A 17219-nucleotide genomic window follows, 5' to 3' on the forward strand; every position below is an offset into this window, starting at 1 on the left:
TTTGCTGACCTCCAGTTCTAATGGTAAGGGAAGCTGGTAATGCGGTGTGGAATGGAGTCGTCATTAAATTTGCTGTTATTGCACGTGCTTTTTATGATATGACCAAATAAAGCCAATTTAAACACTAAATGTTTAAAAACGTAGAAGTGTGTGGGTATATCAAGATGTCCACAGGGTGGCACTGCAATCAAACTGGTAGTCACCTTGAAGCCTGCTAGGCTTTGGGGTAACAAAGGTTACTATGGAGACCTCTCACGTCTTTTGTTATCTAAAGTGTAAAATGCCAAACAGCTGCTACATGGGCCCTTTTATGAAAAACAAAAAACAAAGTAAAAAGAAATGAACCTTAAAGTTAATATGTAAACAATGAAATGTGTGATAGTTGCCATAAATAGTCGACTTAAATAATTTATGTCTGTGTGTCAGATGTGACGCTTCAGCAATACAACTAGCGCAGTTTTAGCAAGTTAGCGCTAATATTAGCCGGCTAGCGTTAGCTGATGCTTCCTACAAGCTAGCCTTGGCTAGCTCGTAGTTCACGCTGGGAAGCACTCGAAAATCTCAGCGACACTGGCACGGCTCAGTTAATGCATTTGTGGCGGAGTGTTGACGTTAGAAAAAAGCAATGATCCCGCTAGTTGTAGTGAGGCTTGACTGGCACCGGTTACGTAGAAAGCGTAGCTGTGGGCGGATCTGCGGTAACCAGTAGCTGAGCTGGACCTCCTCCGCAAGACGGGCCAGCAATGACGGATAGGGTTGATCCAGCCGGGGTTTGGATTCTGAGCCACCAGACATGATTTTATGAAGACCACCCTACAAGTAAGAGTTCCTGCTCGATGTACAAGTGTAATTCTGATCCCTCTGCTGATGGCGTCGGTGAAATAACGTGAGGAGGAATGGCAGAGGGTGGATTTTCCTATCTGAATCCTGCGAGAGGAAAGAGGTCGACAGATTAGGGAAAAAACGCGCAGCGATACTTTCGTTCCCTCCACAAAGCTTTCGGGGTCAAATGTAATTCTGCTTTGTGCAAACTATACGTGTTCATTGTAGTAAAAGGGTTTGCCTCGGAAAATATATGTTTTTCAATCTTGCAGTCTGCGAATGTGCGACTACATGTATATGACAGTGACAGCCATGTTCACAAGCTGGCTACAGCCGCGTTAGTACAGGCGGAGCAGTCTCTGTCATAATGGCTTACTTAGGAATTTTAGTGTTGCAATGCTAATTGCGGGGGTGGTGTCGTCTATATAAAGCAGGGTGTTGTCGCAAAGTGGCATTTTTTCTAACGAGACGCGATTAAAGGTCTTGGAATGGAATTGTGTTGCGTTCACGGGATCCCCTACAGTTTTCATTAGAAACATCAAAATGTATGCGGAATACAGAGACAGAGTGGAGTTTATTTAAACTACGGTGAAAACCGGTACTTCAGGTTTGTTATTTATATGTAATTTATTGTGCTAAACGCGTTAAGGCAGATACATGAACAACTAGTGACAGTGCAAAGAAACGTCCCTTTCAATTGAATCGAATTGAAAAATGTAATAAATTGCATCGATCTTTCTAACGTGTTGTTAGCTGTTAACATTTAAAATATCTAACGCCTGGATTATCTCTAAGAGGTTACTGGAGCGAGTAATAGCATACGTGTACTGTTTTTAAGTCGTGCACGTACGAGAATTTTCGACACGATCGTGAACAGGCATCCATAAAAGCGTCGGTGTTACGCAATCGGGGGAGGGCTGTCCATGCAAAGAGAGGAGGGGGACGTAGGAGGATACGTGCAAATACAGTCCTGAGCACAAAGTACCTATCTTGTGTTCTGACAGCTTTTGTACACGTAAAGCGACAGACGGGCTTGTCTGACTGATTCGGGACGTTTTCACCGAGAGGATCCGTGTACGGAGAAGAGCACTCCCCCCGGGTTTGATATCAAGAGTTGCTGGTAAGACGCTCGGGAATGATCTTTAATTATTATATTTACATCTTTGACGGTGTTAAAACGCCACTTAATAATAAAAATGTAAATAATAATCAATATCCTGACGGTGGGGGAATTGACACAAGCTTTAAGTGCGCCACCAGAGGGAGTAGCATGTTTCAACACTGCTCTGACTGGTTAATGTGTAAAAGGACAGTTTAAATTCCACCGTAAAAACATCAGCAGTTTAACTGAAACAAGTTAATGTTTGAGTTAATGTCGCGTTCGGGCGCTACATTTGGTCACGACTCGCTGGTATTCCTTGAGGAGCTGTGTGGTGTTTACATCAGTGCTGGCCCATTAAAACCCGAGCCACGTGTAGGTAGCTGGGGACCATGTGGCCATTGTAAACACTGCTGCCTTGTGGGTCTTTATGTGCTGTAACGGGCTCTTTCTGTTACTTTTACCACCCAAATGCGGACTAAGTAGTCAGCTGGGTGTATTTCAGTGAGGTTTTTTTTGTGTATGTGTGTGTGTGGGGGGGGTCAGTTTCTGCCATAGCTCGGAGCCAGCTGACACTGTATCGTGCTTCTATTGTGCTGTTAGGAGTATATTGTATTATGTAATGACACCAGCGCTATTTGCATGGAACTCCTTCCCAGCGGTCGGCCACCCTGATTATTAGGTTCCGCCACGTATCAACGTAAATGTCAGTATTGCTACAGGAAAGGTCAGACTCCCTCACGATAAGCAGACAGTTTGGGATCACCGGCGGGTCACGTCCCTCCCACGTCTTTTTGTGTGTACCAGTGAGTGTGGTACGGTGACAGCAGAATACAGAAGGGGCTGACCAGTCAACTGCTCTCAGAGTCTTTATTTCAGGGACCTAAACTCAATTTAGAGGCTTCAGGACGGGAACGGAAATAATTAATAAAGCAGTTTGTATTACTGAACATCGCTAATGTTATTAGGCTGCTGTCAGGGATGTGAAAGTAATAACTGAGGCTGCAGGAGCTTTTCTCCACGGACTTTCTTATTCACATATGAATTGTGATTTATTTATTTATTTCTGTTAATGTAACCTGACAAAAAAGCTGATATATCCTTGCCAGACTGCATTTTCCACAACCCAAATGTTTTTATTTGGAACAACTCCAGATATATTCAAATTTCTGTTATACATGTGAATAATAAAACATTCATTCCCCACATTATTGTTGCTGGAAATCGGTTTTGCCTAAAATGTTAACTGGAGAAGATTTGATTTGATAGAAACGGATGTTCATTTCCTCCTAACTTGGATATATTTCTAATCAAAGCTGCTTCTTCTTTTTTCTTTTTTTTGGGGGGGGGGCTGTTACTCTTTAATATGGCTGATACTAATGTTTGAAATAAAATTTTGGCTGATAGCTAATACAAATATTTTGTTATTATTATTGTAACTTTTTGTTTGCATTTTGTTCCAGAAACACAAATTAATTTATCTTAATTTTTAAACTTAACGTTAACATAAAAAAACAACAACAACAAAACGCATGTTTTAAGGTTTGTCAGCTAAAGATAAGTATCGATATTGATATCTGTAAACTGATATGAGTCAACAAGGCCAATTCAAATATGAAGCTGATCTGTGGGTGCGTACCTGTTCGGTATGCTGACCTTTCTCCTCGGTGGTAGTTCACATGTTTTAAAAATTCCTTCGCTGACAAAGTAACCAAACATGTGTTTGACCTGTGCGTAACCTATCTGAGCAGAATGTTTTAAGTAAGAGCAGTTTGATACATCACTGCTTAAAAGAACCAAATTACTGAGGTTATTGCTGCATGTGTTTGCTAATAGTTTCCCAGAATTTGAGTTCAGAGGAAGTTTATGACATTTTGTATATTTAACAACGCTCAGGCTGTTTTTAATCAGCCGCTGAAACATAAACGTAAGTTAACTTGATGAGAACAAACCTGCCGGCGGAGAGTGGCAGCACGGCATCTCCCATACAGTTTTTATTACCACATTTTATTTTGCAGTTCAACACTGTCACCACACGTTCATGCTAAAGCTGTCAGAAGAGCCCATAATGCAAGCTCATATACATGCATCGTTAATGCTTTCTGCAACCTCCAATGCCAGTAATGAGGAGGAGGCTGGAAATATGACAGAGTCAGTTTTGTGTGAAGATTTAAGGGCACGTGTGTGAGCGAGAGAATAACGGAGTACTTGGAGATGGGATAAACAAGATGTGTGAAAGCTTCCCTCAGAGGTCAGAGGTCACTGATTAGGATGTCTACGTGGAGCTTCAAGCCAGACTGTCGTTCTGATCTCGCTTCACCTTCCTCACACCTCCTTTAACTTTGTCTCTCTCTTTCTCTCTCTGACACACGCGCGCACACACACACACACACACACGTGTGTGTACACACACATTCTCTCTGCTGTCGTCTCATTAATATCATCGCCATCTGCTTCATATGTAACAGCCCAATTAGAGAGACGCACTTTGACCCTACCTGTCCAAATTTAATTTGAAGGTTCACAGTCGTCCCTACGCTCTCCACTCTCCTTACACGGTCTCACACACACACACACGCGCGCACGCACACGTAATCCTGGATATAAGCAATCCAGACTTTGACCTTTCATCGTTGTGTCTCTGCAGGGCCTGAGCTGTGCAGCCTTGTATAGGTTTGGTTTTCACCCCCCAAGTGTCCCGTGGATATCAGCTGACCATGGTGGTCTGAGCAGAGAAAACGGGAGGAAAAAAAAAAGCCTGGCGCAGTGTGTGTACACTCTAACACAGCGAGGCTTGACCAGCAGAGAGAAGAGCCGGAGCAAAGAGGAGGGGAAAACAAAAAAAGCACATTTAAATACAAAATGTCTCAAAACAGAGAACTTGTGCTTTTCTACATAAGGTATAAACTCTCCCAGAGAAACTATCCTCTCAACCACATAGTACTCAACGAGCCTTCGAACAGGACTGATGGGGGGGCAGCGGGGTTGGATGAGGAACAGCGAATAGACACACACGCCAATGGGACTTTTAATGGCACGAGTCCCGGGACCCCACCGGCATCCCCGCAGCGGCGGCAGCAGCAGCCGCCATCAACGACGGACCTCGACGCAGTGAAGGAGGCGCTCCGGGACACGGCCAATGAGTTCGAGCTGCGATACGCTCGTGCCTTCAGCGACCTTCACAGCCAGCTGCACATCACGCCGGCCACGGCCTACCAAAGCTTCGAGAACGTGATGGACGAGGTGTTCCGGGACGGCGTTAACTGGGGCCGCATCGTAGGGCTTTTCGCGTTCGGCGGGGCACTGTGTGTCGAGTGCGTCGAGAAGGAGATGAGCCCCTTGGTGGGCAGGATCGTAGAGTGGATGACGGTCTACCTAGACAACCACATTCAGCCCTGGATCCAGAGCCAAGGAGGATGGGTGAGTCACACACACAGAAGCGCGCATGCCATTTGCTTGTATAGCCTCTTTCATATAAGGGCTCTTTAACATTGCGGCCTTTAATTACACAGGCAAGGTAAGCTCAGGTCGCCAGCATGGAAAATTTCCTTGCTGCCACTTTTACTATGCAGTCAGGTGGAAAATAAGATTAAAACCTGCCCTTACTTTTCCCATCTACGCCTGCTTTTGTTGCTATAGTGATAGTGGTGTTTTTGATCATATGTGCCGTTTCCCTGTCAAGAGCAGATTTGCTCCATTGTGCTAGTTGTGAGGCTTTCCTGCCTGTGTGGCTTGACCTCTAGAGGATCGTTTTGTTGTGTCTCGGTAATCTAACAAGTCGACATGAGACAGTGGCTGGCTCCATAACCTGCCAAGAAGAGACTTGAGATTGGATCTGATGAAGATGGAAATTGGAACACACGTGGCTTCAAGAAACATCTGTCTTTAAAAGCAGTAAAAACAAGCGTGCCTGTGTGGTCAGCAGCTAGTGCAGCTGTTTTCTAATTGATCAGCATCACGCTGCTCAATGAGCTGAATCGAAGTGGGAGATTAACAGCCTAAATCAGGGTTCTGGGAGTCTCCTGCTGCCTGCCTGGGGATCAAAGTTCTGTCATCACAGGGCAGGATAAAGTCCAAGGCTTTTACAGATAGCCCTTTTGTTTTGCTCTGGTCAGTTTATCGGCTCTGTGCTTTGTTTTTTTTTTTGTTTTCTTTTTCGTTCTTCCACTCTCTGATCATTTTATCTGTGCAATTTTTTTTTTTCTTCAGTTGTCTTTCACCGAGGCAGCTGCATGCAGATGAAAGCTCAGGTTCCCCCCCCTCCCTCCTCCTCGGGTTAGTTTTAAAGTCAGCCACACTGGTACGGACAGTACCAGCGTGTGTTTGTGTGTGCTCGTGCACACTTTGAGGACAGATAAGGTCAGCTCTTTCCCTTTGTCTCAGCTATTTGATGGTATGTAATAGAGCGGGAGAAGAGGGGCTGATTATATTTATACCAGTGCTCTATAACACCAGGTCAAAGGTCGACTCTATAAAAACCAACATCCCTGTGGCTGAAAAGCTTCCAAAAAAAAACAACATGAAAGATCATTGCTCTGCTGTTTATACTGTAGATGTTAAAATATGCATTTCTTTCACCACCTTATCAAGTGGTGTCAGGTTATGGAAGCGACTGACAAGGATCTGATTTGTAAGAGCTTTGCTGCTTTTAAATGCTAATAATGCAATTATTTGACTATCTGCTGAGAGATCCAATGACAAAGCACCTGTAGGTCTGAGCTCAAAATGACACCTTTTTTTGTTTTGTTTTTTTTTTGTAGCCACGTGGTGTGGCACAATATCTCATTAGCTTCTTGATTGAGTGCTATGAAGTTTTCCGCACTCACTTCTTGCTCCCTGTCAAACTGCAATAATGTCGCAATATCCGATTTTATTTGACAGTTATAGCCAAACTCAGTCATGGAAACATTACTGTTTTTGTATCTATAGCTGAATGACACAGTGACCACTTGGACATTACGGTAGTTAATGACTACTGTCTCCTAAACTTATACAACGTCTAAGTGCGATCACTATTAACAACTGTTTTTCTCCAAATATGTAATCAAGTGTTAGTGGCTACTCGGTACGTGTTAGACGTTTATGGTGACGATAGATGAGCCGAGAGCTTACAGGTTAATCTGATGCTTCATCCGATTTTCACATCCTGACCGCAAATGGATGTTTTCAGTGTTGTCATCGCAGTCTTATCAACACATATGTCATGATCTCCATGATCTCATAGTCGAAATGATCCAGGCACCCCACGCTCACACTCTCAAACACGAAGGCATTTTGCTTAGCAACAAGTTAGACTAATTAGTTAAGATGCTGAAGATAGAAGCTTGCGGTTAGTGACCTGTGTGTCAGTGTAACCTAGACTCGGAGATATGAATGACTTCATCTGAAATGTTCAATGGATGTCATCTGCCAGCACGGTTTCACTTCTGCCTGATGTTGAGCACATGATGCCACTTCCTTCCCTCTGTTCCCCCTTCTCTTCCATTTCTATAAGTCACTTTCATAATGGTGCTCCACTGGCTCGTTTAAGGGGGAAAAGAGCTGCTTTTGACATGTGTCCTGTGTAAGTTGCTTGTGAGCTGACACACTTTGAGTCGAGGTATTCATACTAAAACAAACTTCAGGAGGTGGTTTACCACTGCAGTTCTATCTTTTATGCCTCCCCCCTCCCTTTGTCACAGTGTCATTGCCTTCTTTTTGTGGGTTTGTCTGTTCAAAGACAGCCTACACTTTCCCTGAAACGCACCAGAGTCTCTGAGTAAAACCCACATGAGACTTTGTTTTTTTTTTTTTTTTTTTTTTTGGTCTTTCATTTCCCTCTTTTCTTCCTTTCCTCCCCTGACGCCTCCTCACAGGGATGAAGCACAAAACCGTTGGCAGATGTGGGTATAGCTGTGAGGCAGGTGTGCCCTTAGTGTTAGCTGATGAAATATTAGTCCGCCCTAAGCAGCAGCAAGGTCACTGTTTCAGTTTCACTCAGCAATCACTCTTTCTCATTATCTTATTATCGCACGTTTTTACTGTTTGGGAAGAACCAAACGGCTCAGGGTAGTTTCCCAAAAGTTGGGAATTTACAGCAGGTTTTAAAGCTTCAGAAACAGTCTCGCATTCATAAGACTAAACACTTATTATCAAAGCAGCTTGTTTTCCAGTAGTACTGTGCAGAAATGCAGCACAGTTTTGTGGATGGTCTATGATTTACACAGATTGTTTCAGTTTTTTTCCAAGAAAAATACTCAGTGACTTAAATATCAGTAGGGCTACTACAAAGAAAGTTCAGTATAGCCCGTCTCTTATCAGTGATAAGGTTTGTTTTTTGTTTGTTTTTTATCACCCAGGATTTCTTTATCAGGCGACGTGTGCACTCCCATGAAAGGGGATTTCTGATCAGTAGTTTGACTCTTCTGCATAAAATAAAAAGCCAGCTAATTCAGACAGGTGACAGAGAGCTGTTAAGCAGGGTTTTTACTGCATATAAAAATTTAGTGACAACAAACCCAGGAGTGTTTTTAAAGTACTGTGAATTTCAAGTTGGATTTTAGTCACTCGAGCTTTAATGCATTTTTAAAAAAATCCATCTATGTAATGTCCAGTTTTGTGCTACGTTAGGTAACAGAAGTTATGTGCAGACTAATCCTGGCTATGACCACAGTCACCGTGTCGAGCCCATTTTGAGCCGGACAAACCAAGTTGGTGTGCAAACCAGGATCGCTCTCAGAAAATTGTAAAAGCACAAGTTAATATATAAACCTGACACATTTTGAAATAAACGAGATGTCACGCATGTCACACTGAGTGAAAATTAAACACTCCACCATCATTAGAGAGAAATCTTAGCAAGAATTGTTCTTTTTGCTTAAAAAAGTGAATAAATAAAATAATATCTTCAGCTTTGGTTCTGTGAAATAAGAAGTAGTAATTTTATAGACTGAAGTGTGAGAGTTGGAATCTGAATCGCTGCTTTTTAAAACGTTGATGCGAAGAAAACCTGTGACATTGTTTTGACCTGGTGGAATCAGCCGAGGTGCCAGTTTAAATATTGTAAAGTGAACGGTGTTTTGATCAAGTGTCGCTGTCATAAAAGCTGATAAAGCCTCAGCCTAAATGATCCCGCCGGAGCTTATTTTGGAGCCTCCTGTGTGGTTTTTAAAGAACAACAGGAGCAGAGCCATATATTGTCTGATAATAAACCTCCTTGGCAGACAGCAGCAGTAGAGACAGTGCTATCGACCTAATAATGCTGTTTCCAGCAGAGCAGGCAGTGGCAGTGATTACTCAGTGGAGATTGAGCCGCCTCAGGGTGGGGGTACAGGGTTATTACCAATTATAGATGAATAATATCTCAACCTGCTACTGGGGGAAACAATGTTTTTTTTTTTTCTTTCTTTTTTTTCCCTCCCTGACAGACTAATAAAGCCTAAACTCATTTAGAAGAACCATGTTGCCACAGTCTGGGGATGCTTGGCTGGAGCTGGATGGGTCGAGTGGGGGTGTATGCAGAGAAACTAAGGAAGCCCATTAGTCCAGTTGTTGTGCTTTGTACTTTTGACGTTTTTGCTAAGGTGAAGGAAAAGTTAACTACAAGAAAAATGAGCAGTGAAATCCTTACTTCAGCTTTGCTTTTTCTTTTTTTTAATCAGCCACTTATGGCTGTGCACACTATATGCCACGTTTTTCACTCGCACTTAAATGAAAGTCTGGCTTTTCTTATTGTGAACAAACCTCATCAGATCCTACTAACAAGAACCTAGTTTGTATCTACAGCCTGATGTAACGTGTAACCTCAGTGTTGTAAAGCTCTGTAATTGGACAAAAACAGTTATACACTGTTACAATTCTTACAGCTACTGTAGAAGTTCTTTGCCACAAATGTGTAGTATTACACTCAGTATATCACTCCCTCCACAATGAGCTGATGGTAAGTGACTTTTGTTAGAAACGTCAGCAGCCTTTTGTTTTAGAAATTTTTCTGGTAGCTATATATTTATTTATTTTAAGCAGCACAGAGACAGCAAAAAAACCCAGAACATAAAATGTAATAAATGTCGACCTTTGGAAGCAAAGGACAGATAATAAACTGCATGTTTTATGACAAAAAACTATTCTGAACTATCTCTTTTCTCAATTTTCTGTCAGAGCTGCCCGAATTATTCAGAAAAGGTCCTCAAGTAATTTCAGTCAGCTTTTCTTTGTCCTGAAGTGTTTATGTAATTATTTCTAGTTGTAGGGTTAGAATTTCTATTCGTTTTTTGGCACTAAAACAAACAAACTGACTTTCTTACAGTTTGTTTCTTTGTTATCATAAAAGTGGCCTTCTGAATACAAAAGCAGAAATAGCAGGGAGTTACAGGAAGGATATTCCTGTGCAGAAGTTCCTCTGTACGTGGTGGGATTGTCCCGAAACCTACAGACAGTCAAGACGTCGTTGTGTTTTTCTTTATTTTTCAGCCTCTTGATGAGAGATTGTTAATCACACACACAGTGTTGATGTATGTGATTATGAATGTAGGCTGTTGTAGAGTGGTTAGACACCGAGGCTGTAATTAAGGGTCCACAGAAGGTAAGCGCATTGACTTGTTTTGACTAGGGAAACACCTGAGTTGCCTTTGTGCTGCTCTCTCCTCTGCAGACTTACTTAACCCTCGGTCTCTCTCTCTGTAATTAACATGCACATAGGATACACAGTTACATCCACAGAGTCGTCTGTCAGACTGTCCTAATGTATTGGAGCAGGAAATCGCACCCTTGGGACCTAAGCTGGCTGCTTCAAAACCCCCAACCCCTCATCCACCCCCACCGCCACCCCCCCTTCCAACCTTGAGTATCTGTACCCTCCCTCTGTTTCCCTCCCGTGTCCTTCGTTCTCCTTTAAATGCACAGCTCCTTACGACAATTGAACTTTTTTTTTGTCCCATATTTTTCCATCTGTGCCCTTCCTCCCCTTTTTGTCCTCCTTTTCACTCCTTTCCCTCCTCCTCGGCACCCAGCTACGTCCAGTCCAAAGACCACAGCAGCTAAACGTGTTCCAGCTCGCACATTGCCGCAAACCTCGTCAATCTCGCCATTAACCCTGTGCACCCGTGTTCCCGTGCTCGTCCTCCACATCACCCATAACATCATCATCAACACTATCGATTCCCTCCCACTTGATCCCGACTCACTCCCACCCCCTCCCACGCAGCTGCCACCGTTCCTTCATCTTCCTTCTTCTTTAACATCTCCCTCCACATCATCCTCCTCCTCCTCTCCGCTTTATCACTAATAGCTCACATGCGGCCAATTAAGAGACACGTTTTTATATTTTCGTGGCGCTTTCTTTGTTTTTTTGCATTAAGGATGGCGTTCTGCTCACGAAGCAAAGTTTCCAGGGACTGATGGGGTGTTTGTTTGTAAGCACACGTGTAGCGTGGGTGGTTGTTGTCTCATATATCGTATCGTTTTTATTGTATGGTGGCGCACTGCAGAGGGGAGGGGACGGCGCCAAGTCAGACTGGTCATGTGACTACCTCAGACAAAGAACCTGTGGCCACATAGACACAAACACAGAGGAAAATGGGCTATACTGGCTTTTTAGTTGTGCCCACAGGTACAGCGTTGCATCGCAGACAAAGCCTTCGCTGATATGAAAGCAACTTTGTCATTGTCACATTCTTTGACTTGTGACACACACAGAGACACCCCCCCCTCCTTTTTTTGGATCAATGGCGGGCACTTTTGTTGGACCGGCATCAATAACTGGCTTTTTGCAGTGGGCGGCTTTATGCAGATTGATCTCTGAATGTAGCTGCTCACCCGTGGACATGTCTCTATTGTTTCTGTGTGCATACGTTAAAGCTCGCGCATTAGTTTTTCATGATCTGTGACACCGGACGTGTGTGTTAGCGCGCGTGCTCGTAGTCAGTGGTGGGTGTCAGAATCACAGCTTGAGGATGGCAGCAAACAGATTGTATGATTCAGGCGCCACCAGCTCCATGACAGGAACATCAGACAGGGACCAGTTGTGTGTTTTTTGTTTTTTTTTTAAAGTTGTCTGGCGCTTATGTTCGTGTGTGTGTGTGTGTGTGTGTGTGAAGTGGGGGGTTCTACTTGAAGAAAAAGGGCATGGAGGAGCTATTCTTGTGTTGTTGTGGTAGCCATGTCTGGGAGGGGGGGACTAAAAGCAGAATTATTTTGGTCAGTAATTGGGATCTGGATGATTTTATATCTAATCTTATATTTAGAGGACAATGGGGGAGCCGAAGCCAACAATCAGCCAACACCTCAGTGAAGCAGTAAAAAACACTCCCCGGGTTCAACTATGGAAAGACTTTTACTTCTTCTAGAACATAAGTGTCAAACTCTGGCCCGCGGGCTAAATTTGGCCTGCAGCCTAATTACATTTGGCCCGCGAAGCCATTATAACTGGCCTGATGGTATTATACAGCTAATATATATATTGTCTAGTATTAAGCTTTGCTTGTTCCATATTCAGTTTTTCAGCAAAACTTGTTTCAATTCAATTCAATTTTATTTATATAGCGCCAAATCACAACATAAGTCGCCTCAAGGCGCTTCATAGATACAGAGAAAAAAACCCAACAATCATATGACCCCCTATGAGCAAGCACTTTGGCAACAGTGGGAAGGAAAAACTCCCTTTTAACAGGAAGAAACCTCCGGCAGAACCAGGCTCAGGGAGGGGCGGCCATCTGCTGCGACCGGGTCCATAAGAAAAGATTCATTCTTATATCTGGAGGAAGATTTTGTTTTTTCAATAAATATTAATGTTAGACCGCGACTTTGTTCCAGTTTTGAATTTTGGCCCACTGTGTATTTGAGTTTGACAATCCTGCTCTGGAAGGTTCTTGTTGACCAAAAGCTCTTTTTTTTTTTCTTTTTTTTTTTCATCAGCTTAAAATGTGAGATTCACAAAAAGAACTTCATACGAGCAATAAATCATTCAAAAAGTCATCTTTTATGGACGTTTTCTTGCTTTGCTTTGCTTTATTGTTGAAATCCAAGCCTGGGCTGTACCGTTGCTAATGCTTTTTGTGTTAGCTATCGTGTCTGAGTATTGATGGATATTTACCTCAGTTTGTGGAAGAGTGATAATTTCAGGCTTTCTACTTTCTCATCGTCTAACTAAGGAAAGAGAAAATATTTGAAAATTCTTCTTTGATTATTTTTATATAAACACACAGTGGCTATTTCATTAGCTACTCCTTGCTAGTACTAAGCTTTCAGAACTGCTTTAATCCTTCATGCAGAGATTCAACAAGGTGCTGAAAACATTGCTCAGATATTTTGCTCAATGTTGACGTGATAGTGCCACAGAGTTGCTGCAGATAGGTCAGCTGCACATCTTCGATTCCACCACATCCGAGAGGTGCTCAGTAAAGCCTAGAGACGGTTGAGTGGGAAAATCCTGGTAGATTGGGAGTTTCTAAAAAGCTCAGAGCAGCCTGCTTTGAGCTTCAGTAGATCCTCTTTACCATATCTACATCACAGCCCTCAAATTTCCAGAGTCACATTAACAATCTGCTACCACTGCAGTGGTTGTTTATTTATTTATTCATTTATTTTGCTGGGGAAAAAAATCAAAATAGAACAGAAAACCTAGTCAACAGCCACCAATCAAGGATTCTGGTTTAGATTCTTAAAAGCTATCTGATTGGTGGTTTAAGTATTTGCTTTAACAAGCAGTTGAACAGATATACCTAATGAAATGGCTTTATAATAGCTGAAAGAGCTAGTCTTTAAGTGTGTGTGTGTGTGTGTGTGTATGTGAGAGACGAGACCTGTGGCCCCGAAGCGTCTCACACACACACACACACACACACACACACACACAGGAAAACACAGCAGTGAGATATCAATACATGCTCCTAATGAATACACGTGCTGCATCTAGACTGCATCTGATTCTCTTTATCAGCGTCTTCTCTCTCTGATTTCGAAACCCAGACTGGTGTCACAGCAGCGAGGCATCTGTGCGTTCCATATCCAGACGCTGTTTATGTACACAGGACGGATATCCAGCTGTGTAATAGACGTGTGTGTGCGTGCGTCTATACTGCCAGCACTCTGCGGCACGCCGGGCTGTTAGAGCGGTTTTGCCAGACTGGTAGACATCAGACTGCCACTGTAGTGTGTCTCCAACTACCCACGCACCCCCCACCCACCCAAAACGCTGGCAGAATGAAGAAGCATGGACTTCTAGAGAGGCAAATGCAGACAGAGAGGAACATGAGGCTTGTGACTCAGCAAGACAAGGATGCGCATGAGATGCATGTAGGTCAGTAAGTTAAACGGGCTTTGTGGTGCAGTCTGTGCGCACCGTGATGGTTCTACACATGCACTTCGAGTGCATACGAGCAGAACAGCTGGATGTTTGCAGCGCTCGGTGGAGATGCTACATTCAGTTGCTCTACGTGCTGCTCCACTTCTGAGTGGCTTAGTGGGGAAATCAGGTCACAAGCAAACCCCCCCCCCCTTCTCCCTACATCTTTCTCTCCAGTCTCCCCTCTCCTGCTGTCTGCTTGCCCCCTCAATTTGTAGGCCACTCTTCGTCTTATGTCAAACATATGTATATGAGAGAGAGAGACAGAGAGAGATGCATGGATGTATCTTATGTCTTTACATAGATCTAATATCTGCCTGCCTCTCTTCTCTCATTGCATTTCATCCCTCACCACCCTCCTCTCTTACTGCCTTTTTCCCCATTTCTCCCTCTCTCCGCTCATATCTGTGATGAGATTATGAGGCATATCATGGGATTAGCGAGACTCGTGGCATGTATTAAAGTGGGAGAGCTGAGGGACAGATAGCGAGGGTTGATGACTATTTCATGGTAATGTGGCACCCAATCTCATATAAGGCTAAATGATGATAAAGAGCATCAAGGCCATCGTCATTGTATTCATCACAGGTTTGTTTGAATGGCCTCAGGGGCTTAAAGCAATAGAGACGAAACCGTATCTGCATCAGCTCCGAAATATTAAAGAAAAAGGAGGAAAAAAATAAGAGGGAACAAAAACTTGGAGGCTTGGAGATATTCATCTCCAGGTTTCTTTCATGTAGGCAAACTTTCTGAAAGTGAGCAGTAAGTGATAGGAAGTGTGGTTTAAAGGAAAGCTGCCTCTGCCGCCACTTTCTCCTCTCTCCACATTCTTTTCTCATCATGGGTTTCCCATTTTTCTGTTTCCAGTCATTTTCATCAGCCTTTTTTTCCCCCTGCAGCCTGCTTCACCCTTGTTCGTGTGTTCTACTTTCCTGTTCTCTTATTTAGTTCTCTCCCACCCCCTGACTCCCTTTTTTGTCTTTTTGTTCCGTCTCAGTCTGTTACCTCCCTCGATTTCTGTCTCTTCCAGCTCTTCCGGACAGATGGCAGGTCTCAGGGTTACGGTGTGTTGTCTGGGTGGGGTGACGGCCTACAGGGCAGTGGGTTATATCAGCGAAGACATCCTGCCACGCCGTCTTTGCTTCCCTTACATCCTCTATCTCTGCCTTTACACTCTGCCAACCTTGCGTTCTCTCTGTCAGATGTACACACAAACGTTCTCGAGTCCTTGGCCTTCCTGTTGGGTCTCAGCGGTGTATACGTACAGTATGTGTATGCGTCTGCTGACAGAATGAGGTTTTGTGGAGAGAGACGGCCCCCAGAGTGGGGCAGGGAACAGATTGGAGTCTGAGCCTGCATGTCCTGACTCATTAATCTCTTCTTTAATTCATGGTCTCACCGCCGGCTCAACACGTGCGCACACATTTACAGACACGCACACACAGTGTCAGCTCCAAGGACCAAAAGAAGAAGGAAAAGTACATACAAGCACACTGGAGCTGGCACAACACCAGCGAGTGTCACGGCTAAAGGGTGCTTTAATGATTTAATTTCCTCATTTTTCTTGCTTGCTTCCTTTTTTGCTTGGAAATAATCCAGTACACCCCCCTCTCCCCAATTTAAACACTGCCACTGATGTCACATTGCAGCCAAGAACTTGAAGTTCAGTGGCTGAATCACTTCAGGAAGCTAAACATCCGTGCAGGTTACTCTCACTCTGGGACTGCTTTGTGTAAGCTGAGCATCAGTTTTCCGTAAGGCAGTGAAGAAAGAGTTTCTCTGTTAAACCTGACTTGCTTCAGAGCCTCGACAGTCAATTCCTGTCAAGCCATTGTTAAAAATGTTTCATTGCCTCAGAAAACAGAGTAGAGGGGAAACCACATCCAGAGCTGCTTAAGAAATCAAGAACAGATCCAGCCATATGAAACATCACGATTCGAATGGATGCGCCATTCCTCAGGAATCAGCAAGTGCAGCATATATTTTTCATATTTTCCTCTCACAGTGGGTCCATTTTCACGGTCTTGACTGTTAGCTCGAGAGGTCTATCTTTTTGGATTAAGATTGATTCCCTATTTCCTTGAATTATGCCTGTACTTTTTAGTATTATCCAGCTTCCTTGCTTGTGGAAACTGTGAGCTTCTGGCACCAGGCGTGAACTAAATCCCTAAGATCTAAATGCGTTTGGCTCTACAATAAAGCTTCCTGGTCATGTGGAATTTTTGGCAGCTGACCTGACTTTCTTATTCCTTGAAATGCCTTAGCAACTGTGATAAGGATGAAAACGGGAACGGAAGGCCTTGAGGAGGAACAGGAACTCATCGTGAGATGATGAAGACATTGATAAGGAGAAAGGAACAAGCAGTCACATTGTTGACTTTTTTCCCCTTAACTGGACTCTCATTGCTGAGTATAAAGGTTCAAACTGACGGGATAAAAGTAGTATTCGCAATAATAAATGAACAGTCTAATCATATGATGATGATGTTGGGATGTTATGCTGAGTTTTAACTGTGAGATAATTTTTTATTTTGATAATACTGATAATGAATCAAATTGTAGATTTGTTGAAAGTGACGTAAGCACTGTGTGAAAAAGGACAGCACCCTCACTCTTTTCAATGGGCCACTGTGCTGATACAGAGGGGTCATAAAGGCAGCAGCCTACGAGAAAGAGGGAGATTTTCTGTTTGAGCACTACGCTTCCGTTCGCAGTACAAAATTGTAGCCAACAGGCTGTGAAAATCGGTGCTTTCAGTCCTTCACTGGTGAAATCATTTGCAAAACACTGTGTTATGGGTCTGCTTCCTGATAGGCTCAAAATGTCAGCACACAAAGTGCACACGCCTTGAACGTCAGAGATTTGCCAATACAGAGTACTGATCCAATAACAAGGGTTATTCTGTATTTGTAACTCAGAGGAATAAAAAGTCAAATCTGTTCAGTTTTGTCCATATGACTCCAAATCACAACAATATTT

The 17219-nt window shown here is 43.3% G+C and overlaps 1 protein-coding gene across 4 annotated transcripts in view; it reads left to right on the forward strand.

Annotated features, from left to right (window-relative positions):
• The first annotated feature begins 606 nt into the window (after nucleotides 1-606).
• The window catches only part of bcl2l1 (BCL2 like 1), a 31606-nt gene continuing 14993 nt past the window's right edge, over nucleotides 607-17219 (forward strand). Inside the window, exons 1-3 of one of the 4 annotated variants that reach the window (XM_080898628.1) lie at nucleotides 607-819; nucleotides 1827-1942; nucleotides 4569-5341. In XM_080898628.1, coding sequence (XP_080754754.1) covers nucleotides 4784-5341 — 558 coding nt within the window. In that variant the 5' untranslated portion in view covers nucleotides 607-819; nucleotides 1827-1942; nucleotides 4569-4783. Of the gene's footprint in view, nucleotides 820-852; nucleotides 1430-1462; nucleotides 1943-4568; nucleotides 5342-17219 lie in introns of those variants that run through there. The other 3 variants (XM_080898627.1, XM_080898629.1, XM_080898626.1) reach the window with 3 other exon arrangements.

This window comes from Rhamphochromis sp. 'chilingali', assembly GCF_963969265.1.
Source record: "Rhamphochromis sp. 'chilingali' genome assembly, chromosome: 12".
Taxonomy (NCBI): domain Eukaryota; kingdom Metazoa; phylum Chordata; class Actinopteri; order Cichliformes; family Cichlidae; genus Rhamphochromis; species Rhamphochromis sp. 'chilingali'.